At 45.8% G+C, this 24,984-nt stretch overlaps 1 protein-coding gene across 1 annotated transcript in view; it reads right to left on the bottom strand.

Moving 5' to 3' along the window:
- The window catches only part of LOC138579826 (ABC transporter F family member 4-like), a 613,068-nt gene that overhangs the window by 357,231 nt on the left and 230,853 nt on the right, over nt 1–24,984 (bottom strand). The window contains exon 5 of the mRNA XM_069650053.1: nt 13,153–13,275. Within this exon, the coding sequence (XP_069506154.1) occupies nt 13,153–13,275 (123 nt within the window). The remainder of the gene's footprint in view (nt 1–13,152; nt 13,276–24,984) is intronic.

Below are 24,984 nucleotides of genomic sequence, written 5' to 3'. Positions count from 1 at the left end.
TCCGTCATCTCGTCAGCCACTCAGCCAATCAGAAGGAAAAGATGCCACCCACACCTACAGCACCACATCGCCTGGCCAATCGGGTCCATTTAGCATTTTTTGTTAGAGTTACTTTAATTGATATATATACAAGTATGATGTAAATGTTTAGTAGGGTTTTTTTGGGTTATTTCCTAGCTGGAGAAATAAACCATCCTTTGAACTCTTGCAGCCGGGTCTCAGTGCCTCCTTCCCTGACAGGGGTGATGTTGGTTATTTTATTTTTTCTCACACGTAGTAAGCCGGGGAAAGGCACCTACATTTTTGGTGACCCCCGCGACGTGATTTAGAGAGGTGCCTCGAGGCCTGCACCACCCGGCAGCTGGATCCAGGACGCCCCCAGCAAAACCATTGCCTCCGCGGTTGACCAGACTGTGCACACCAAGAAGAAAGGGTCAAGGGTTCCCGGTTGACGAATACCTGATCGAAAAGGCTGCTCGCCAAACCAGGCCACGGCTTGGTTGGGGGACGGACCTGAGCAAGTACTTGACTGAACACGTGGAGCCCCGGTTGCAAAGACCCCAAAGGAAGGTAAGGGGAAATACGGGAAGAAGGGAATTAGCAAACCAAAGGAAGGTAGTTAAGAATAGGGTCTGTGTGAGTGACGGTGAGGCTTTTCTGATCTATCCTTTATATGGCCATTAGGTGTTGTAAGAAGTGAGAAGAAGAGAAGTGGTATCCTAGCCCGTACGGGGTAGAAGGCGGCGCCGCATAGCATTTGTCCCGACCAAGTGCAGAATAGAGATAAAGAGAAAATAGTAGGGGTCTCGTATATTGAGTAGACTCGGAGTAGTTTTAGAATATTCTTTTTCCATGGAGGTAAGAAATCTTGAGACATAATAAAGATGAAAGAGGTGGGGAGTGAATGCGAAATAGTAGGTAGAATAGGGAAGAAGAAAAACCAGGGAGAGTAACGGGAATAGGGAAAGAACAAACGCACGCAGGCAGTGAATGTGTATGTTGCATGATTATATGTTTGTAGGTCTGCTTTGTGTATATGTCTTGTTGAACACGCTAAAGTATTTCAGTACAAGTCAATTGTTGATTAATAAATAATAGGCAAAGAAATAAATTGTGAGAGGTGACCAGGTAACACCTCTCAGAAAGAACAGTTAATGTGACATACCATAATTGCGAGCATTGATAAAGAACATATTTTCACATATTGTAACTGACATACCAAGTGAGAGGTGGGAGGGGACTCAAGGGTACCAGAACACACAAGAAAGGAAAAGAAGCATTGCCATGGGGGGAGTAACGCCACAGGCACATATTTGCCAGCACCTTCCACTATATAGCAACAGGATACAGAAGTATCACGATCAGTGGATCACTGAGATAAAAGGAGATAGGGTTATACCAATTTGGCCAGAAGGAGGGTCATTCGACAAAAGAGTGTTGGACCTAGTATCAACACATTTGCTAGCACAATACAAAGGGAAACAGTTACAGAACCGGAGAGAAGTATTAGATTTATGACGAATGTTCGAGGAAGTTACCCCCACGGCAGAGGTAGGTACAAGCCGAATGATAGAAAAGCAGAAAATACCTGAAGAAGTAAGCGGGACACCAAAAGGGGAGTGCTCAACAACTACAACCGAGAACGAAGTAACAAAAATCTATCCCTTAATGACCAGGCCAGCAGTAGGGTTTAGTGAGCCCCTGTATATACCACCCACCCCCCACTGCTCAGTGCGGGGCAACAGCCCCTGAACCTCCGCCATATGACAAAGGAGGCCTGTACGGCCCCACGAGTGCACCTCCTGTGGACATAGCACGTTTATCAGGCGATTTAAATCACCAGCTAGCACACGCACAAATTGAAATTACGTTAAGAGCTCTATGTGACAAAGGGCAAATGCTGCCAGGGGGAGGGGAGGTACCCCCGCTGTCACTGGCAGATCTCACACCCCCGATAGGGGCAGTAAGCAATGCAACCCCAGCAGTCTCAGTATCAGGGCAATCCATTGCATCACAAGGGACGTCATCACAGCAAAGACAAGAACAAGAGTGGCAGTCAGGACAGTTACTGTTCCAATTGAATAACAGGCCAGTGAGAATTATACGCCCAGATACACCAGAGAGTCAACAAAGTGGAGATCAGGGTGAAAGACAAGGAAGTGAACCCAAGGAAAACTGGGAGGATAATAACGAGCTAGAGTTAGAAATAGAAGAAGTATGGGATGATTTAGATGAATACAAAGAGGCAGCTGCCGCAGAGGGTTCCCCACTGCCAAACTGCCGTTACCCAGACACACTATCACCACCATTATGGCAAGGTAGATTAAGACAACGAACAGGGAGGACAGGGAACATACTGGTAAGTAAAATGAAAAAAGGGAGAACGAGCAAAACAGGAAAGAAACAGAAACTACAAATGCCACTGATACATAAAGGAGTAGGTACGCTAAACTATATTCCGTGGGCCCAGATGGACAAAAACAACCTGTTAAAACTCCTCCGCCCGCTGACGGGAGGAGCAGTTAAGTGGATACATGTATTTGAGAAGAACACGGCAGGCGTGCCGTTAGCTATAGGTGATGTGAAAAGCTTATTAGTATCAGCAATCGGGGACCAAGCAGACACAATCTGGGAAATGGCATGGTTCCCGGGAGTAACAATGAGCTGTGATTGCCACAATGGATCACCATTCAACAATGTTCGAGCACAAGTGTGGGATGCATTGCGGCATGCATTTCCAGACGTTCCAGACTTACATGCAGTGATGCAGTGCACGATGGAGCAGAGCGAGGATCCTGCGCAATTCATTTTGCGAGTGCAAGACTTATGGAGAAGTGAAACCGGTACGGCATGGAAGCAATCAACAGCCTTATTTTATTTTATCATTAAAAAGGGGTTGCCGAAAGAGGTGCAGAAGGCCTTGGACAAAATAGCTGGGATCGAAGCCAAAGGGTGGCCTGAAATTCAGAGCATAATTGTACACCATTGGAGGAGGATCAAAGAGAAAGAAAAGGAGGTCACACAAAAGAGGCTGGCCGACGAAGCGAAATTAGTGCAGACAAAATTAGTGAAGGTCGCTGCCATTACTGCCAGTGTAACCGCAGACAGAGGAAATGAAAGAGAGGAAAACGCGGGAGGAAGACCCGTTGAGATAGCAGCGCAGTGGATTGGAGAAGACCAAGGACAGTGGAACAGAGAGGAACAGCCATGCCAAGGATCACAGTGGAAGAACAGGCAGGCCCAAGGAAGAGGTGGGTACCGTGGGCAGAGGGGAGGATATGGAGGAATGGAAAACAGAGGCTATGGTGGGCAAGGACCAAGAGGAGGACAACAGGGGACATGTTGGAATTGTGGAAGGTGGGGACATTATTCACGAGATTGTAGAATGCGACCATCAGGTTATTTTCAGGGGCAGCAGCACCCAGGTAGTCCTTGTGGAGCTCCAATGGGGAGGGGGTCGACAACAAGATCAGTACTGCTATGACCCCCAAATGCAACAAAGAAAGCCAGCCCCACAACAGCAGCAACAGCAGCAGCCACAACAGCAAAACCCACTACAGCCAATGGCAAGACAAAACTCAGTAGGGAACATAAACAATAACACTTTTGCAGCGGCCGCAAACGGGGCACCAGCACCATTTCGTGGCGTAACGGTCGTAGGTGACAACGATTTTTCAGTGCCAGGTCAGCAAAGATACCAAGACTAGGACAGCCCACAGGGAGTACTTGCGTGTCCAGTCCTATCCACCACACAAAGTGCAAATGAGGAACCACTAGTGGCGGCAGAGATAGGAAACAAGCAGTTTATCTTTATGGTAGACGCTGGAGCAGAAAAATCATGTCTCACAGAAGGGCAGTTTCAGCTCTCGGGAAGAAATTTGGAGACGCAGGGGTTCTCTGGGGCTATTTTAAAAGTTCCTTATACAAAAGATCTTGATGTAACAGTAGGGGGAAAAACAGTGCGCGCACCCTTATTGTATTACGAAGACGCGCCAATCAATTTGATGGGACGAGACTTGCTCAGTAAGTTAAACATGACCATAGCCTTTACTGAAAGAGGGATAGTGTGCTCGACGCCAGGGGTATGCCCTGTACGAGCACTCCTGATAATAAGCATGATTAAAAAGGAAGTTGCAGTAAGAGGGATCCCCATTGACATGGACATGTTCGTCTATGGAATACAGGTATTAGCCCGAGTAGTGCCTGAAATAACACAAAAAGAGTGGAGAATACCATCAGACTTCATATTCCGCCCAATCACACCAACAGATGTAGTGCCAGGCACAGTTATATCTATAGACATTGAGGCAGTTCAAGTTTCCAACAAACGCATTGTGGTCATAGGCCTGGACATGCAGGGACGCGAGTGGAGAAGTGTGCTATGCATAGAGCCAAACATAATGCTAAAAGATATAACTGATGAAGAATTGTTTACTGATTACAAGGGGGATGGAGAAATAATAATGGAAATAAGCATACCATGTGACATTATGATCCAATACAGAGAAATACACAACCCACTCATGGCTAACATAAAGGCCCCACTGACAATATTTGAGGAAGACATGGCCAGGGTAGCACCAGAAATTTGGACTACAGGGCCACACGATGGGGGATTGTTGCATGAGGTGACTCCCATAAAGATAAAACTGAAACCAGGTGCCCTCCCACCTAGAGTGAAACAATACCCAATATCCAAAGAAGCAGAGGAAGGTATTAGAGAAACAGTGAATGCACTCCTAAGCCAAGGTATCTTAGTGCCATCAACTTCCCCATGCAACACAGCGATTTTTCCGATTAAAAAAGCGAAAGGAGGGGCGTGGAGAATGGTCCAGGACCTCCGCCCACTCAATGACGTCATCCAAAAAGAGTTCCCATTAGTGCCTAACCCGGCATCAATATTGTGCAGTATACCAAAATAGGCAACTTGCTTCACTGTCATTGATTTGAAAAATGCCTTTTTCTCTGTGCCACTTGCACCAGAATCGCAGTACCTCACAGCCTTTACATTAGGAAACAGCAGATATGAACACTGCACACTCCCACAGGGGTATTGCGAGAGCCCAAGCATTTTTAACAGAGTACTACGAGAAGACATCGGCAACATAGATGTAGGGAGCACCATTATACAGTACGTAGATGATTTACACGTCTGCAGCAAAACAGAAGAAGAGTGTAGAGAAGACTCGATAACACTGCTTAACGTATTGGCTGCCAAGGGATACAAGGTGGACAAAGGAAAGTTGCAATACTGCCTTGCAGACGTTGTATATCTCGGCCAGAAAATATCTAAAGATGGAAAAAGAATACTACCAGACAGAGCTGCTGCCAATCGACAAATCATCATACCAAAAACAGTGAAGGACATGCAGAAATTTCTTGGCATATGTAACTATTGCCGAGCATGGATCCTCGATTATGCAGCATACACACGGCCAATGCTACAAGCACTGAAGGAAGCACAGAAGAACAGGGTCCCAATAAAATGGACACATGAGACAATTGCCCAATTCTCCCGATTAAAAGACCTTATTGCAGACGCCCCAGTCCTTGCAAATCCAGATTATGAAAGGGAATTTTTCCTGTTTTCACACAGCAATGGAACATTGATGACAGCAGTATTGACACAAAAGACATCGCTAGGCCACAAACCATTAGCGTACTACAGTGGAATATTAGACCCAGTAATGCAGGGACATTTCGCTTGCGAACAGGCCCTCGCTACAGCGGCCTTCGCTATTGAGAAAAGTGCCACGATCGTAATGGGATGTTCAGTGACGCTATATGCGGAACACTCATTATTTGCTATCTTGGAAAGATCAAAATCTACTCTCACAACACAGAGAGCATCTGCTTATGAAATAATAATATCAAGTCCAAATGTACACGTGGTCAGATGCAAGACAGTGAACCCAGCCACATTCATTACAGAGCCATGCACAACTGAAGATTTACAGGAACACGATTGTAGCACGTATGAGGGAGAGGGCGATGACATTCCCAAAGCAAGAGAAAATGCCCTTACAGAAGGAGAAATCTATTTCATAGACGGGTCAGCATCCATAAACTCAGAGACAGGAGAGAAACATGTGGGGATGGCAGTAGTGCGCATGGAAGAAGACACATACGAAGTGATTCTTCAAAAGTGCCTCCCCTCACATTACTCTGCACAAGCAGCCGAACTGACTGCACTAATCAGTGCGTTACACACAGCCAAAGATTGTGCCATAACAATGTATTCAGACTCAGTTTACGTCACCACCACAGTTCACTCAGGGCTATCACGTTGGCGAAGGAGAGGGTTCAGAAGAGCAGACGGGTCCCCCGTACAACATGCCACGTTGTTAAATGAACTAATAGAAGCTTTAGCAGAGCCATCGCTAGTGGCAGTGGTTAAATGCCAAGCCCATACCAATAACACAGACGCTGTCTCATTGGGGAAAGCGGCAGCCCACACAGCAGCGAAGGAAGCCTCATACTTCAATAAGACACCAACATCAGAGTACGTTGTAAAAACAGCCACAGCAGAACAACCAGCAGAAGCATACAGTAACACGCCCATAGCACAATTGATAGAACTCCAGATAAAGGCCCCACCGGAAGAGCAGGAGATGTGGGGCAAACGAGTATGTAAACAATCAGCCACAGATCTCATTTGGAGACAAGAAACGACAGGCAGGGTAGTGTTGCCTGTAGAACTATTATAAGTAGCGTTCCAACAATTGCATTTCCCAGCTCATGTTGCAAAACAACACATCGCCTCAGACATTCAGGAGGATTGGTTTGTTCCCAATCTGCATGAATACTTGTTTAAATTTGTGATTGAATGTACTACATGCCAAACTTACAATTCAGGAATGACATAACGAACTCCGTGTGGCACTTTGCCACGCTCTACAGGTCCATTCAGAGAACTACATATCGACTACGCCGATATGGGAGAAAGATGTAATGGAGCGAGATACTTGATTGTGGTGGTATGCTCTTTTTCACGGTGGGTGGAAGCGGGCCCCCGCCCCCATCCTGACGCAAAATGTGCTGCCAAGTTCCTTGTGCGAGAAGTATTCTCGCGGTGGGGAATATGTGACGTGATCCGTTCAGACAACGGCACGCACTTTGTGAATGATCTTTTCAAAGAAGTAACCTCCCTTCTGGGGGTGATACATAAACTATGTTCGATTTATCATCCAATGGCCAATGGAGTTGTGGAGAGGATCAACGGGTTGCTCAAAAGCAATTTATCGAAATTATGCAGCACGTTGAAAAAAAATTGGGTATATTGTCTGCCTCTAGCACTGTTCCAACTCAGAAATCAACCATGCAAGGATCACCACTTGAGCCCGCACGAAATTGTGACGGGGAGAAGAATGCACACGCCGCTCTCTCCTGTTAGGAGGGCGTCTGATGCACACAGGGCTGCCACAGTGCTGGGGGAAGAGTTTGAGGAATACCTAGCACAGCTAACGCACGCAGTACGCAGCATAGCAAAACAAATTGCTCCGCCATTTACTGAAGATGTAGCAACAGACACCTCCATGCCGGCAGCAGATAGCCCGGAGGGGCCTTTAATGCCAGGGGAACACATCTATGTTAGAAGTTTTGTAAGAAGGTGGAATTCACCAAGATTTCATGGTCCATACACAGTGGTGTACAGCACTCCAACTGCAGTTAAAGTGAAGGGACTGAAATACTGGGTGCACCTATCGGACGTGAGAAGGGCGCACAGTGTCGCACTCCCCCAAAATGAAACAGACTGTGTGGATGGCAAGGCTAACACGGTCTGAAACAATGAAAACTGCAACTAAGACAGGGAAAGAATAGTGAAAAAGCAAAATGTTTTTTATATATTCTGTCTTTCTCTCTCTTTTTTCTTTTTTCTTTTTAAATCTCATATGAATCGTGTTATTTTTTCTATTTTTCTTCTTTGTTTTCATGATAAATGGAAAGAAATTGTTGAATGCCTAATTGAGCAAAAAGATGAAAAAGATTGAACAATTGCAAATATATTTCTTTTCATGATGACTTAACGAATTTGTCTCGCCCACATAGGTTCAACATGAGCCAATGCGATGAACGGCTGAGCAGGCTGAAATGTTAGATAGAAATAGGGATACCACTAGGGCCAGTAGATTGAGCAATGTAGAATGCATTGTAAAATATGTTGCCATATTATTTGCAATATTGATGTTTTATTTTATTTGGTATAACGTTGTTTTATTTGTGGCAAATGAAATGAACAAAGGGGGAGCGGGGATAATATGACAAAACCAGGGTCTAAACTAATATGGACTGGAGTAACAACCATTTTGAAGGACACTTATAACGTTGAATCGAATAGTATAAATACAACGTCACCCTATGAACAATTGCATATAAACAAAACTGCTATTCCATTGTTGAGTAATACTATGGCCAAGGAGATAGAGCTTGGATGGAATGTAAATGACGATTACTATTGGTTGACTAACTCCAGAAATGCAAGCATGCACACACACACGGCACCAGAAACCACTACTGAATACACACATGTCACTATGAACAACATTGATGATGCATGGTCCAGAATATTCCCGCTGCAATATCAAAGATTTGCTACCCAATTAAAAAACAAAAGAAGGAGGAGAAAAAGGGGGGCGGGAAAAAACAAATATGATATTTATCACAATCTGGGGTTAGATGAAATAGAGGACCCCCGACACCCTGACCAATCAAATAAATCGTATTCAGACATGAGCGCCGCAGCAAAGCAAGCAATTAATGAAAGTTGCTACGTGTGCTCACTTATTCCTCATGCAACTGGAACCCCAAAAATGTCAGTTCCACAGTACCCTTGTCTGAGGCCCAATGTTTGATTCATCTGATGCTGTGTAGAATAAAAAAGACATTTCAGGCACACACAGTCGCCATGGAAAAATTGGAAAACGAACAAACATGCGGCAGCAGACGACAAGGAGTAATCTGCCTCCAAGAGCCATTTTTCGTCATAAAAGGTATGCAGACGACAAGTCGCATGATGAAACGATTAAATGCATAGCTGAGGGGCTTAGAGGGCTGCCAGATGAAACATACGAGTAGGCAAAAGAAACGTGCATCGCCATCTGGTCACAGCATATCACCAAGCTGACATGGGTCACACCCCTGGAGAGACCCATAAAGATTCAAAGGGAAATACTGCACGAACTTTGCTTGCATGGAGAAGGGAAGGTGAATATGGGAACCGCACAGCAGTGCAATAAGACTTTAATAATACCAGATATGAAAAAAGGCACTGCTGCATTAATGGACATATACTGGATCTGTGGCAAACGAGCTTACCTGCATCTCCCAGCATCCTGGAGGGGCACTTGTGCACTAGCCACACTTCACTCAGCACTAATGGTGATACCAGAGAGCCACGTACAGTTTACAGCAAGGCCTTCGGCTGACAGTTCGACAGCAGGCCAATCGGCTGACATATCGGCAGCAGGGCAATCGGCTGAAACATCGACAGCGCCCCATGAGACAATCACGGAGCCCCCAGCATACGAACTATTGTCAGAAGAAACATTGAGAACCAAGTTGTCACGCAGCAAAAGATCCAATTATATTTCGTCCAAATCATCAGAACTCCTTGCTGAAATCCCGCAGCAGTACAAACTTTTCTCATCTGCAGAGACATTTTTTGCAACATTTCTAGCACCAGGCTAGAAGCAAGGACAAACGCAAAATGGCTGCAGATAACACGCTGGGAGCTCATCCAGCTGGCTAACGACACTGAAGAAGGATTCAACATCATAAAAATAGAGCTCCGTGCACTGCGCCTGATGACGATGCAAAACAGATATGTCTTAGATCTTATCACGGCGATGGACGGCGGTGTTTGCAAAAAAATTGGGGGGGCGTGTTGCACGTTCGTACCAACTTCAGATGCTGATAACGGGACACTGTCACACGTGATAACAGCAGTGCATAATTTAGGAGAAAGAATGAGAACAGAAGGTGGAGCAGACAACAACACGTGGTTCGACAATCTGTTCAGCTGGATACCATCATGGGTGAACATAGCAGTGAAGATACTCATTCCCATTATTGTCTTTCTTCTCCTAATATTCTGTGTGTGCCAACTGGGACTAAGATGCTGTGAAAATAATATGCCTAATTCAGCGATGATGAGGGTAACAGTGGGCCGACAAACAACGGTGGCTACCATGATAGGTGCCCAAGTACAAACTGGAGAATACACCACACCGCAGTATAGAATGACTGCCATCTATAGGCAGTATGGGGACGTGGTCGATGATCTACATCACACTACCATTAAAGAACCAAAGGACTTGCTGTGGTATAACGAAGTTTGGATAGATTTAGATGGGGATGGTGGGATATACTTAATGGTCACCCCAGAAGAATACGCAAGAAGAGGTAACAGCTTAAGATGTGTGTGCAAAGCATGAATGCCAATAAAGGGTACACCCGCTTGGGATGAGGCTGTGGCTGAAGCTGAGCGCTACCGAAGGGAGAACGGAAAGAATGAGGTAAGTAGTTTGTTACTTTAGATGTAACGAAAGGGTGGAATGTATGGGAGTGCGGGGTCCCCAGGCCCCCTCGCGCCGTACACTCCTCAGTACAAGGCTTGGACCACGTGCCTACGGTAGTGGGATTGCCCCTTGCCCTTATGTAAAGTTAACCACGGTTGACTGCTACATAGATGGGACTACTGAGCAGGACACGGGGCATCCATCTTTTGTGCCCCCTTTCGACTCCATCTTGGGTAAACAGGCCTCACTGCAATAGTACAGCAATGCTCAGCTCCCCTTCCACCGCAGCAGCCAAGGACAGAGACACACACACAAGGCGCGCAGGCAGCTGGCTGGCCCCCACCCTTGCACTCCCACTGCGAAGGAAAGCTCTGCGCTCCCATTCTCACGCTGAAGCCGGAGAAAGTTGCAACAACCAATATGATACAGTTTTCTTCCTCTGAGATCACTGCTAGCATGAGAACCAGCATGTGAACCAGGATGAGCTAAGCACTTTCTGCTCATTCGTCCCGATAAACGTGCAAGCCACTCACCCCCATTTAGAGCAATTTATTGCCATCCTGACCCTGCGCTCCCTGTAATGTATTTCTTTCAAGTGCCAGACCCTCGCCTGTGCTGCGAAACCCACCCAACACACCCACTACTAACCTTAAGCATTTTACCACAATATATGGTTTTACTTATACTAATAGGTCTAAAACTTAGGAGATATGTGAAACACAGCTTGATTCTTTTTACATGCACAATAAAGGTCAAGGCCTCCAATTAAAACCACGAATGACCCAATTGTACTTATGTGTGATTTGTGTAGAAATACAATATGAAAAGTAACATAAAATATTTAGATAATTTGTTATTTAGTGTTTTACGAATGCAACATATTATCTTAGGTAGTGACCACAGTGACCGGACCCTGACCTACGTGGAGCACAAGATATTTGACGTCCGTCATCTCGTCAGCCACTCAGCCAATCAGAAGGAAGAGATGCCACCCACACCTACAGCACCACACCGCCTGGCCAATCGGGTCCATTTAGCATTTTTTGTTAGAGTTACTTTAATTGATATATATACAAGTATGATGTAAATGTTTAGTAGGGGTTTTTTGGGTTATTTCCTAGCTGGAGAAATAAACCATCCTTTGAACTCTTGCAGCCGGGTCTCAGTGCCTCCTTCCCCGACAGGGGTGATGTTGGTTATTTTATTTTCTCTCACACGTAGTAAGCTGGGGAAAGGCACCTACACTGTGTAAACATATATTGCCAGTAAAATTATGCACATCTGTTGTCTACATCTGTGGTACAGTACCTGACAGCTAACACACATTTATAGTGGTTTTACGGCAATGTAAAAGTCAGCATCATTGCTGCTTGATGTCCTCTAAAGGGATACCTATGTAGACGACTATCCTTCAATTATATATCACTCCCTTTGCTGTACTTCATAGTTCTTTTGGTAGCGGAGTGATAATAGCATGTTTAAGTGAGTTGGGACCATCGTTGTTGTGAAAGATGCATTAATAAAACAAGCAATTTCAGAGATATTTGTTGGAAGAAATCTATTTATGCATGATGCTGATCATTGGTGAATTAGTATGTAGGATGCTTTCATGTTTTCATATAATGTACTAACCACTTCCAGGTCATAGGTTTGAAGTTGGTGAAAGCTGAATACAGAAGAGATCTTGCAATGGGATGGAAGTATGATATCAGGATTAAAAGAAAATAGAAGAGCATCACAGTACTGATTTGAAATGATGATACAAATATTATTCAGCAGTCCTTTCTACTAGTCTTTTTACCACCCACACTAATTTCACACATCTAGTGGTAGTACATAGCTTCAATTTTCTAACACTGGTATTTCTTCTACAATGAAACCAATTGGCTGCGCCAAGTGGGAACATGTTCACAAATTCAACTTATGTAGTACTTCTTGAAGCAATGGTAGATTTCAGATCTAGAACCCCTTAACAAGACATGGGTGTAATATCTATGGCTTGAACCAGAAGAGCACTTCCTCACTCCAATTTAGAGAAATCCCAGCCATCGACATACCCAGGATCACCTAATCTGGTGAGTAATAATTTTGTCCAATCAGGTGGTTTGAATGTTTCACACGCCCTGATTGGCTCCAATACAATGCATTGCAGCCAATCACAGTGAATGGAACATTTCAGCCATCTGACTGGCCAAACAGTTTGCTGTCCCATCCACCACTCGCTTCTCCGTTTGGGATGATTTCACCCAATCACAGAATGGGCAGTGCATTTCACACAAAATTCTATACCGTGGAAGCAAATTGTGGATTGCCCAACCAATCTGCCATCTGATACTGCCCTTCTGTTGGTGGCATTTTCTCATAGACCATTTTAAGAGCAAAATATGTGGAATGCCTTATACTTTCACTGGTACAGGAACACATTTTTTTGTCTTTTTCTGTAATTTGGTATTTGTAGAGCACGCTAAAACTGGGTAAGACTCTGAGAACTTTGCAGCAAAGACAATTATATTTGATCGAGCAACAAACATAGGCATGTCAACATATGTAAATGTACTTCAACAAAATCAGTATACCAAAGGTAAAGCCAGAAAACATGGTATAGATTCCTGTTAAAATATTAAAAGTACCATACCCTTTTACGTCCATCTGGTGGGGGACAGAGAATGAAGAATCTTTCCAACTCATGCTTAATTAATGGATCATCTTCGAGGGTTGGGATCAAAGTCTGAATACTGTTTGCATCACTTTCATTCATCTGTTGGATAGGAACAGGCAAAACATGAAAGGTCTCAATATTGCTGCAGCTTACTTCCATTCCTAGAGTGGCCTCAAACTGTATGGCTCATGACCTCACTATCCCTTGATGAGATGCAGTATGCTAGGCGACATTGCTCTGCCGTAAGAACCTCAGAACGGAGGTACTAGTTAGATAATATGGGTCACCATGGTGCCATCCAGAAGAATTTGTATTCTTTTCTTTATATGTTTTGAGTTAGTTGGATAGCCCTTTTAGTAATAATAATTACCATACCTGCATCACAGACCCAGTGATGGTGGCATAATTAAGGCAATCATATTGGCTCACTCTAGAATCTAGCATCTCACTTCATTTGAAGGTCTGCACTATGAGATGCCTTGAGGAAGACCTAAAGGAATATGATGTTGCAGAAGCTCATTCTTTGTTTGCAGATGGACTTCTGTATGAAACTATATGCACCTATTCTATTTTAATTCATAATTCATAATTCTGAATACATCATGTTACGTAATGTCATGGTTTATACTGTAGACAGAAGCAACATTTGAAGTGTATAATGGTTACCCAAAGTTTATGAAAAATTACCTTCATGGTGATTCAGGTTCTCTTAGTCCAGGCTCTTCCTCCTTCACAACTGGTTGGTAACGCCTGCATCCGCAGGCGGGCTGGAAAAAATTGGCTGCAAAAAATAGCTGTCACGTTAAGATAAATTGAAGGTTTAGGGCCTACGTCACGCAGGCGTCCCTCAACACGCCGGGCCAACACCTTACCCCTACATCACCAACGTTCCACACCCAGTTGCTGTGGTACCGCCGATGGCGGTTGAATTTAAGTATATGCTTACTATATGGGATGGCTGGCTAGGTGTTGTGAAGGAGGGAGAGCCTGGACTAAGAGAACCTGAATCACCATGAAGGTAATTTTTCATTTCTCTTTCGTCCTGGCTCTCCCTCCTTCCCAACTGGTTGGGACCAGACTAAAAAGCCTTAAAATGAGTAAGGGTGGAGGAGGTAGCATGTACTGAATTCAAGCAAACAAGCAGCACTACAGATTTCTACAATGGGAACATGCCTAGTAAAGGCTACGGATTCTGCCTTGGCTCTTGTGGAATGAGCCCGAAGTCTCTGCGGAGTCGCAACCCTTTTCATATCATAAGCCTTGGAGATACAGGAGGCAACCCATCTGGTGATGGAAGCTATAGCTTCTTCATTGCCAGGAGAAGGACCTCCGTAAGGAATGAAGAGCTGGTCTGCTTTCCTGGATGGTTTGGTCCCCGCTAAATAAAATATTAGCATTCATACAACGTCTAGATTATGTAATGTCTCCTCGGCCACGGAAGCATGTGACCTAGGAAGAAAAACAGGAAGCAAATTTCTTGATTCAGATGGTAGAAAGGAAGGGACAGTGCGAAGGACTATCCTTATGGAATATTATATAAGGTTCCTTTGAGGGGAGAGCTTGGAGTTCTCCAATCCTTCTAGCAGAAGTAATGGCTATTAAAAAGGCGGTTTTCCACGTTAGAAGTTCTAATTTGCAGGATGCCATTGGCTCGAATGGTTTTTGCATTAGAGCTGACAAAACTATGTTATGATCCCACTGAGGTGGAGGTTCATGACTAGGGGGATGTAAACGTAAAAGGCCCTCAAAGTGCCAACGTATAGCTTTGTTGGAGAGAGAGAGAGAGGGGCAGAGAGAGAGAGAGAAAGGCCTATGCTCTCTGTTTAGGTAAGCTCCAATAGCCGATAGGTAATGTTTGCAAGTGTCTACTTTGACGCCTGTGGAAACTAGATGAGACATGGAGGACATGATATTATCAACAGAAGGCTCTAGAGGATTACAGTTGCAGTCTAGGGCCAAGTGACATAACTGTAACCATTTGCTACAATAAAGCTTCTTTTGTAGAAGCTTTTCTCGAAGCTGGCATGATTGCTAGATTTTGTTCTGACAAATTAATTTTTCAGGAATCAGGCATTCAAGTTCATCCATTGAGGGGAGGGATGAAGAACCTGCCCTTTCTGTTGAGTCAGTAGATCCCTTGATGATGGGAGATCTAATTATGAAGTCCCTGCTAAGTCCAGGAGGTCTGGAAACTGAATCGGGCGAGGCCAGAATGATGGAGCTATAAGAGTCATTGTTAGATTCTGTGACATTTGAATTTGAGCAATGTTTTGTGTATCAATGGGAGAGGTGGAAAAGCGTAAAGTGCTAGGCTCAACCAATCCAGGTGTAGAACATCGGCCAGGCACTGGAGACCCTGACCCTGCTTTGATGCAAACTGAGGACATAGAGTGTTGTGCTGGTTGGCAAATGGATGGCCCCACGTCTGAAATATTGTCTTTGCTACTGACGGTTTCAGCTCCCACTCATGCTGAGCAGACTGTAACCTGCTTAGTTTGTCTGCTAGGACGTTCTTCTTTCCCTCCAGATGGGACGCCAACAAGGAAATGTGATTCTGAATGGCCCAATACCAAATCTTCTCTGCAAGCAGACACAGGGGAAGGGAACAAGTACCACCCGCTTGTTGATATAGAACATTGCAGTGGTATTGTCGGTGAGACTTTCCTTGAAGGGAGGGAAGAAATTACTTTAGAGTGAAAAATATGGCTCTTTGTTCCAGGACATTTTTTTTTTTTTTAAATATATTTTTATTTTGTTTTAAGTGAAAACAGTATAAACAGACTTGTGACATTATATACAGTAAGCCAATAAACACTTAACAAAGCACAAAATTACACTCCCCCCCTCCCCCCCAAGAGCTCATCCACAGGGTAGTTCCGTTTCGACCTGGTGTGGCCGGGTGACTTCCTCCTCCGAGGCAGTAGGTTCTTCTCGTGCCCCAAACAGACCAGTGACTAATGACCTCCAGGCTACTAGGTTGCCCACATCCTCCTCCCCGCATTTACTGCATGCCTCTTGCCAGACCATGGTTTCGGCTTCCGCCCATTTTTGGAGATCCCTCCACCACATCTCTATCCTAGGTTTGTAGCATTGCTTCCAGTTCATAGCTATCCTCCTCTTAGCGAGTATATACGCTAGGTCTCTCAGTTTCCCCAGATGTCTGGTGTTCTTCGGTCTGGAGAACCCCCCTAGAAGGCAAGCCCAGGTCGTGTCAATGCTTATCGGGACCCCTTTGTCAGCCAACTTCTGTGACACTTCTCTCCAGAAGACTTCGATTGCTGGGCAGGACCAGAACATATGCGTCATGTCCGCGTCCTCCTCGTTACATTTCGGGCATGCCTGCCTGCCCGAGTTCGCAAACTTAGCTATTCTCTTGGGAGTCATATACGCTCTGTGTGTGATATATAGTTGGATTTGCTGTAATCTAGCATTTCTGGACACTTTTTTATGATATCCCAGAGCCCGTTCCCACATCCCATCAGTCATCTGAACCCCCACCTCCATTTCCCATTCTAGTCTCAAGTCTGTCAAGTCCTTTCCTACTCGGGACATCACCACCTCATACAATCTGGAGATCTCGTGTCCGCCCTCTGATATGTCATATATTGTATCAATCAGGGCGTCCGGATCCTCCGCTAACACCGTCTCAGGCCAAGATTTTCGGATAGTCCGTACCAACCTGAGGTATGTAACGTATTGGCCCCCATGTAACCCAGCTTCTTCTTCTAAGTCTGCAAAATCCTTGATGGCCCCATCTTGCCATATATCTCCTAACGTGGCCAACCCAACCGGTTCCCAGTACATTCTGATCATTTTTCTAAGTTGACCATCCCCCGCAGTCAAGGCAACCAGTGGCACCTGCGGCGAACACGGATCCGGGCTTTCCAGTAGCCGGCATGCGCTACGCCACATTTTCCACCCAAGTAACAGCATACCAGGGCGAAGATTTAAGTCTTGTCTAGGGACCCAGATGATCTCCTTCAAATAAAACGGGGTGCAATCTGTCCCAACCAACCTGGACTCGGGAGATTCCTCATCAGAGAGCCACTGTGTAACATATTGCAATTGGCTCGCTACGTAATAGGCCTCAAAATGTGGTAGTTTAATCCCTCCTTTATCGTAGAAGTTTTGTAGCTTCCACAGCGCCACTCGGTTGCGAATGCCGTGCCACAGGAAGTCCCTGCACATACTGTCGAGTTTGGTAAAGAACTTCCTAGCTATTAAGTATGGTATGTTGTTGAAAAAATGCAGCAGTCTAGGCAAGACAACCATTTTAAGCAACGCCCCTCGCCCTATCATCGCTAGCGGCAGCTTTTCCCAAAATCGCATAAACGCACGGATTTTATCCACAGCAACCTCGGTGTTATGCAGATGTTCGTTTCCCACAGTGTGATATATGTCTATTCCGAGGTATCGGAAGGACTCGGCTGCCCAAGGCACGGGCAATACCGGTAAGCGTTCCGTGGGGACCCTCGAATAGTATCCTAGGGGGAACATGTTCGACTTGCCAGGATTAACCGCTATGCCGGACAATTCGGCATATTTCTGCATGACCTCCAAAACATACTGGAGGTTCTCTTCCGGATACTTTAGGTACAGCAGCAAGTCATCGGCATATAAGGATATCAAATGGCTCTTTCCTCCCACCTCGATGCCCACCAGGTCATATTGTTGTCTAAGATATACCGCTAAGGGTTCCAAGGCCAATATGTATAACATCGGGGACCAAGGACATCCCTGTCTAGTACCCCTACTTAGGTGCCACTTATCGGATATCACTGATCCCGTACGCACCCTAGCCGTTGGTTGGCTATACAGTAGTCTCGCCCATCTGATATAGCCTGGCCCAAACCCATATTCCCTCAGGACCGCAAACAGCCACGGCCACCTCACCGAATCAAACGCCTTAACTGCATCTAGGGAGATCACTGCCATTTCCTCATCTCTTCTGTTCCCTTCTTCTATCACTCGGTGGAGCCGCCTGTGATTATGAGATATATTCCTACCAGGGACATAACCTGTCTGATCCGAGTGTATCAGTCTGCCGATGACCTTGCGCAGCCTATCCGCCAAGACCGCTGTCACGATCTTACTGTCTTGGTTCAACATCGACAGCGGTCTGTACGATCCACAGTGTTGTCTCGGCTTGTTAGGCTTGGGTAGTGGTATGATCAGCGCTTCTCTGAGCGTGTCTGGCAATCGGCCTCCCTCGAATGATTCGTTATACATCTCCAGCATAGGGGGGAGTATCCCTGCGCTATACGTTTTGTAGAACTCACTCGGGAGTCCATCAGTGCCCGGGGTCTTGCAAGTAGGCAGCCGTTTCACCACCTCTTCCAATTCATCTAGCGTAATGGGGCCATCTAACTCCTCCCTTTCCTCTGCACTAATCCTGGGCAGTTCTATATCTTCCAGTGTGTCCCTGATTTTATCCAGATTGTCTTCCCCTTTGTCCTCATACAGCGCTTTATAATAATCTAAGAAAGCAGCATTAACCTCTTGCTGAGTGTGAGCCTCCTCTCCGTCTTCCCTTTCTATCATCATGACCGGGGCCCTGGGGGTTTCCCTCTTATAAAGCCATGCTAGTAGGCGACCAGTTTTGTCACCTCCTGCATGTTGCCTCTCCACGTATTTCCTGTAATTGAGGTCACAAAGCCGCTCCCAAAGCTCTGAGCATCGTTGTTGTAATTCGAGTACTAGGTCTGTGTCCCCTCCCCCTCTGGTACATTCACGCTCCAATTCTTTCTCCACTTTCTCTAGCTCAGCTAAAACCCCCCCCTGAAGGCCCTTTGATTTAGAAATAGCGTTGCCCCTCACTACCACCTTGAAGGCCTCCCAAAGTGTACCAGCCGAATCCACACTGCCCGTGTTCTCCTCAAAATACCTTGTAATCGTCTCTCTAATATCTTCTCTAAAGACCGGGTCTCTGAGCGCCTCCGCCCGAAGGCGCCATGTTGGAATCCGCTCTCTGGGGCGGCCATATTGCCAGGCCATCACCAAGGGCGAATGGTCCGACAGGACCCTCGCTCTGTATTCAACCTGTGTTGTTGTCATCGCCACTTCTGGCGTAGCAAAGAAGTAATCTAGTCTCGTGTGCAACTGTTGAGGGGCCGAATAATGAGAATACTGCAAGGCCGTGGGGTGTTTCAATCTCCAGACATCTTCTAGTCCATAGTCGTCTAATAGTACCCGTAGAGCCCTGGCCGCTGGGGTGGGCCTGTCTACTTTACTGTCGGACCTATCTATCTTGGGGTCAAGAACACAGTTAAAGTCCCCCCCCCCAGATGGTCGGTTCCCCTGTGCACGGGCCCAGGCGTGTACATAGAGTCCTGAAGTATACAGCAGTATTCTGATTGGGGGCATATGTATTAATAATACTCAGTCCTCTGTTCTCAATCAGTACCCTCAGTATTACCAGCCTACCCTCCGTGTCTACCTCCTCTCGTACAATTCTGAGTGGGACATGCAGGGCCACCCAGATCAGCACACCTCTGGCATAGGCCGAGTACGGGGAGCCCACCACTGTACCACCCCATTTTTTCTTTACAAGGTCTAGTTTATGTTGGGCCAGGTGCGTTTCTTGTAGTAGGGCAATGTCGATCTTCTGTCGTTTAAGATACAACGTGACTTTATTTCTTTTTAGGTAATTATTGAGGCCTCGGACGTTCCAGGTGGCAATCTTGAGGTCACCCATGGCAGCTATGTGTCTTCCCACCCCACTTACGGGAACCTCCAGCGGTTCTCATTACACAGAAATCGTCCCACTGCAGCCACTACGCGAATAAGCTCATTCCCAAACTAACCACACACACAACCAAACTCCAACTCCCTTTCCCCTCCCTCTCCCACCCTCCCCCCAACACCACACGCCCCAACTGTTGCCCAGCTTCAACAAAAGAGCTCAGGCACCCCCACATCTGGTTCCGCAAACACCGGTCCGTGCACGGAGCCCAGTAGGGTAAGGTCGCCCTAATGGCCACCTAACCTAAGCTATTGTGGGGAGAGAGTATCGCTCCATGGGGCTCCCGTTCAGTGATAATCTCAATGTTTGTGACAATCAGTACAACCAACTGACCTTCCATACCGAAGGTTCCGAACCGACTATAATCAAGTCTCAGGGTCCATTAGTCGCGCCATCTTACGTCTTCCACAGCTCCTCCGAGTCCTTCTGGGGCCGGTCCACCGATTCTTGAGGGCACCCCTGTGCGTCGAGCCACTCCATGGCGTCCTCTGGGGTCTCGAAAAATAAAGTTTTGTGCGCCTGTATGACCTTCAGTTTTGCAGGGTAAAGCAACATATATTTGTAACCTGCCTCCCTCATCCTCCGTTTCACAGTCCCAAAGTTCATGCGGCTCCGCTGCACAGCTAGGGTGTAATCCGGATACGCCGTGATGTTTGCTGCTCCTCTCTTGATCGTGCCTCCTTTCCGAAAATGTTCTAATATTTTTTCCCGATCACGATAGTTAAGAATTTTGGCAATGATGGGTCTGGGCGGGTTTCCGGGAGGCGGCCTCCTCGTTAGAGCCCTATGTGCTCTCTCCACTGCGAAGCCTTGGGATAAGGCCCCTCCGGATATCTCTTGCAGCAGCATGGTCTCAACAAAGTCAGTAGGATCACGGCCCTCCGTCCCCTCCGGTAAGCCCACAATGCGGATATTGTTGCGACGGGCCCGTCCTTCCGCCTCCTCCACTCTACTTTCCAGGTTGCCCACCCTTTGGATTAGGGCGTGCAGTTTTGCCTTGTGGGTGGCACAGTCCGCCGTATTCGGGCCAACTTCTTTTTCCAGGGACTCTGTGCGCTCCGCCAGAACCCTAACGTCTTGTCTCAGTAGATTGACGTCCTCCTGGACCTCCCCAACTTTGAGGTCCAATGCCGTTTTTAATTCAAAGACAGCCAGTTCCAATTTCGACTCCCAGGCCGCTCTCAGGTCCGCAATCGCTGCTAGGATTTCTTGATTAGAGCTCGAAGTCGTCGCGCTACCCACGGCTGGTGCATCCTTATTCTTGGTGGCGTCCAGGCCCGGGGATGTTTTGGTGAAGTCATCCAGCGTGGGCTGTTTCGCCTTAGGTCGCACTGCCTTACTGGACATGGTTCTGAGGATATGCAGGTCTACCGAATGATGAGTGGGCGCACTGCACGCTGGCCTGGTTAGGTCTTCTCGCAACTCTTTTCAATCCCGTCTCGGGCCTATGTCGGCCATTTTGAGTCGCCCTTTGTTCTCAGCGTCTCTCGACTTTTCTTCTCCGATCTTAGCCGTCATAGCTGCTATGACCTCCAAAAGTTCACAGTACTTCGGTAGCACCTTCACACGCTGGCATGCATATCGTCGGTATTCAACAAGCAGTCGTACTGCACTGATTTGCCCGGATCTGTTCAGGATCTCGGGAGCTCCGCTGGAACGCGTCCTCCTACATGGCTCTCGTAGCCACGCCCCCTTTGTTCCAGGACATTTATGTGGTCCCTTTTTTCTTGAGCAGACCAAAGGCCATGTGTGGTTAGATTTTGACAATGGACACCCCAACCATACTCGGATGAGTCTGTTGTAATAACTATTTGGGGAAGAGGAGGCTGATAAGGAGACCCGATTAACAGGTTTTCTGGGGAATTCCACCAGATTAGTGAGTCCTGAGCTTGTTTTGGAATTTTAATCTTTATTTCCTGAGAATGCAATAGTTGGTTCCAGTTGCAGGCAAGATGCCAATGAACTGTTCTCATGCAGAGCCTTGCAAAGGAAACTAGGTTTATACAAGAGGCGATTAGCCCCTAGAGTCTTTGAAACCACCTAGCTGTTAGAACCTGATGTGTTTAGAACATAAGATGACTTGAGTTGCTACCACCCTTTCCAAGGGAGGGAAGGCTTTCTGTAGAGTAGTATCTATTATTGCTCCTAGAAATTGGATCCTTTGCGAAGGGATGAGTTTGGATTTTGCCACATTTATCGAAAACCCTACGTTGTGAAGAGTGTGGCATGTCAATTGCATCTTTTGAAGCAATTCCTCCGGAGACTGGGCCCTGAGAAGCCAGTCGTCTAGGTAAGGATATAGATGTAATGTCCTTAACCGAAGGTAAACTGCCACTGTTCCCAGAATTTTTGTGAATACCAAGGGTGCAGAATTGAGACCGAAGGGCAGACATGTGAAATGGTAATGAGACCTTCCTATGGCGAACCTCAGGAACTGACAGTGATTTTTGAAGATGGGAATGTGAAAATAAGAATCCTGTAGATCTATAGATGCCATCCAATTGGTGAGATGGTGAGGCTAGAATCTGAGGAATGGTAACCATATGGAAGGTTTCAATTAACAGAAACTGGTTGAGATTTGAGAGGTCTAGAATTGGCCGAATCCGGTCGGTTTTCTTTTGGATTAGAAAGTAACAGGAATAAATCCCCCGACCAAATTCCTCTTGAGGAACCAATTCTATCGCTCCTAAGGATAGGAGTTTTTGGATCTCTCCCAGGAGCTCTGGGGATGATTTTTGGAGCTTAGGGGGAGAGGATGGCAGAATAGCCGGAAGGGCAAAACAGTAATCATGTCGAATAACATTAAAAACCCATTCCTCTTGAGTGATGCTTTCCCAATGAAGAAGTAAGTTGGAAATACTTCTTGCTACCAGGAATGCATGCTCCTTAATAATTGGAGCAGAAGGAATGTACATCCCCAGCAGATAGTCAAATAGACTTCTTTTGATCTTGTGAAGAATTTGAAGAAGGGATGGGCCCCGACTTTCATTTAGGTCTATAGCTTCTCTTCTTAGAAGAGTAATCTGATTTTGTAGATGTGGAAGAACTACTATTCCCTAGAGGCCGTGGTTTGAATGATTTAAAGTTTTGTTGATACAGTTGTTTCACCGAAATTGACATAGCAGCAGTGACACTGGCTGTACATTTTTGAAGGACCTCATCAGTGGAGGGATCAAAGGTGTTTTGCCATCAAAGGGAAGGTTGAGAACTTTCTCTTGAATATCCTGGTGAAGAGAAGAGGCTGATAAAAAAGCATGTCTACGCATGCAGACTGCATTAGTGACCGCTCTTGCTGTTGTATCAGTGAGGTCCTTAACCACTTGAAGCTGTTGGATAGCCACCTCTCTACCTTCTGAGATCCAAAAGGAAAACTCATCATCGGCTTCCTGAAGGAGCAGATCAGTAAAGCACTCTAGGTTCTCCCAATTAAGGATATAAAATCATGCTAAAACTGTAGTAGTGTTTACTTGCCTGCGGTGTAAGGTAGCATTAGTTTAAGACTTTGTACCTTGTGCCTCCCAGGCTTTTGCATTCCTACGCAGAACTGAAGCTGGAGACGGAGAAGGATGTTTGCCCTTGGTGCCTAGGGCAGCTGAAACTACCACAGATTGTGCTGGAAGATTTCCCATAAGTACGAAAGGCTCTCCCTTAGGCACCTTATACTTGGTGTCTAAAGCTTTAGAGATGTGAGGATCCAAATGAGGTGTTCCCCAACATGCTAATGCTTGCTCTAGGACATATAATTCCATGGGAAGTGGACTTTTTAGACTGCTGAGATGGCAGATTGCCAAAAACACCAGCCATTTCAGGTTTATCTTTAGGAATGATTTCCAAGGCCTGCATAGCTTTTTCTACAAAAAGCAGTATCCTCAATGTCGACTGACACAGAGATTGGCGCAGGAGTAGGATCAGTGGGAACAGATCCCTGAGGAGGTATATTAGGAGACATTTTGTCCTTAATGCGTTGAGCCAGAACTTATAAGAAGGGCTCGGAGAGCATGGTTTATAGAACCGTATTGATTATGTCATTTGCCATTTGAGAAGGATTAGTTTGGGGCTCTTATAACCTAAAAGGTGATGTAGATGAATCAACCCTGGTTGAAAACCACAGGTCTAAGCACTTGTATGTTAGTTAAAAGCAGCTGTGGTCCCGATTGAGATGCTGGAACCCGAGATGGTTGAGCCACATTGTCCTGAGACTTAGGAGAAAATTGTGGCACAATCTGAGGAGAATTCACTATCACAGCAGTACTGAATACTTGTTTCAGAGTAACTGTAAAATAATTTGAAGCATCAAAGTCTTCAGAATCAGAAACGAGAATGGAATTAGCTTTCTGAATCTATGGTACCAGATCAAAGATAGAGGCAATGGTTGATTTTTTCCGCTTGTGCTTCTTTGGAGAAGTCAGTACCGGACTGAATCTCGAGTGAGAATGTTTATGCCTCTTGTGAGAGGACTTTTGTGACTTCTTCGGGACTGAGGAGCTTCATGGCTCAACTGCAGTACCGAAGTACTGGAAGGTTTATTTGCAGTAGCTGACTTAGCTGTAGCAGATACAGGGGAATCGAACGGTGCCGATTCAACCCTGGAGGCATGCGACTCTTTGAAGGAACCCATGCCTGTTCGAGGAGGAGCACACAACAATATTAGAGAGCACACATAATATTGGAGAGCTTAAAAAACAGTTGAATGAATGTTTACTCATGAAACAAAGACTCATATTGAAAAGTCTCCAACGAAAGTGAATTCAAAGGGCACATTCCCTTTTCTCTGTTTCTTTTTCAATTAAGATAATTCAAGTTTATATATACTTACTCTGATGTTATTATAAATAAAAACACAAGATTGAAGAAGCTTCAAGGCAGCTACATGCTTCTCTTTTCTTCCAATGTCATTACCAAAAAATCTAGGTGACAGCGCAACTTAGGACTTTCTTCAACATTAACTGTTCGAGGCTTTGGAGGTTCTCCCAAGTACAGTAATCATTTTGGCTGGTGTAAACAAATCTTCAGGTACCGGATGGATCTTTCTGACCCTTTCCCACCTGCAGGTACTAATGTATTCC

This window comes from Ambystoma mexicanum, chromosome 3p (assembly GCF_040938575.1).
Source record: "Ambystoma mexicanum isolate Mex_15411 chromosome 3p, UKY_AmexF1_1, whole genome shotgun sequence".
NCBI lineage: Eukaryota > Metazoa > Chordata > Amphibia > Caudata > Ambystomatidae > Ambystoma > Ambystoma mexicanum.
This window is presented reverse-complemented; position numbering and strand designations above follow the sequence as displayed.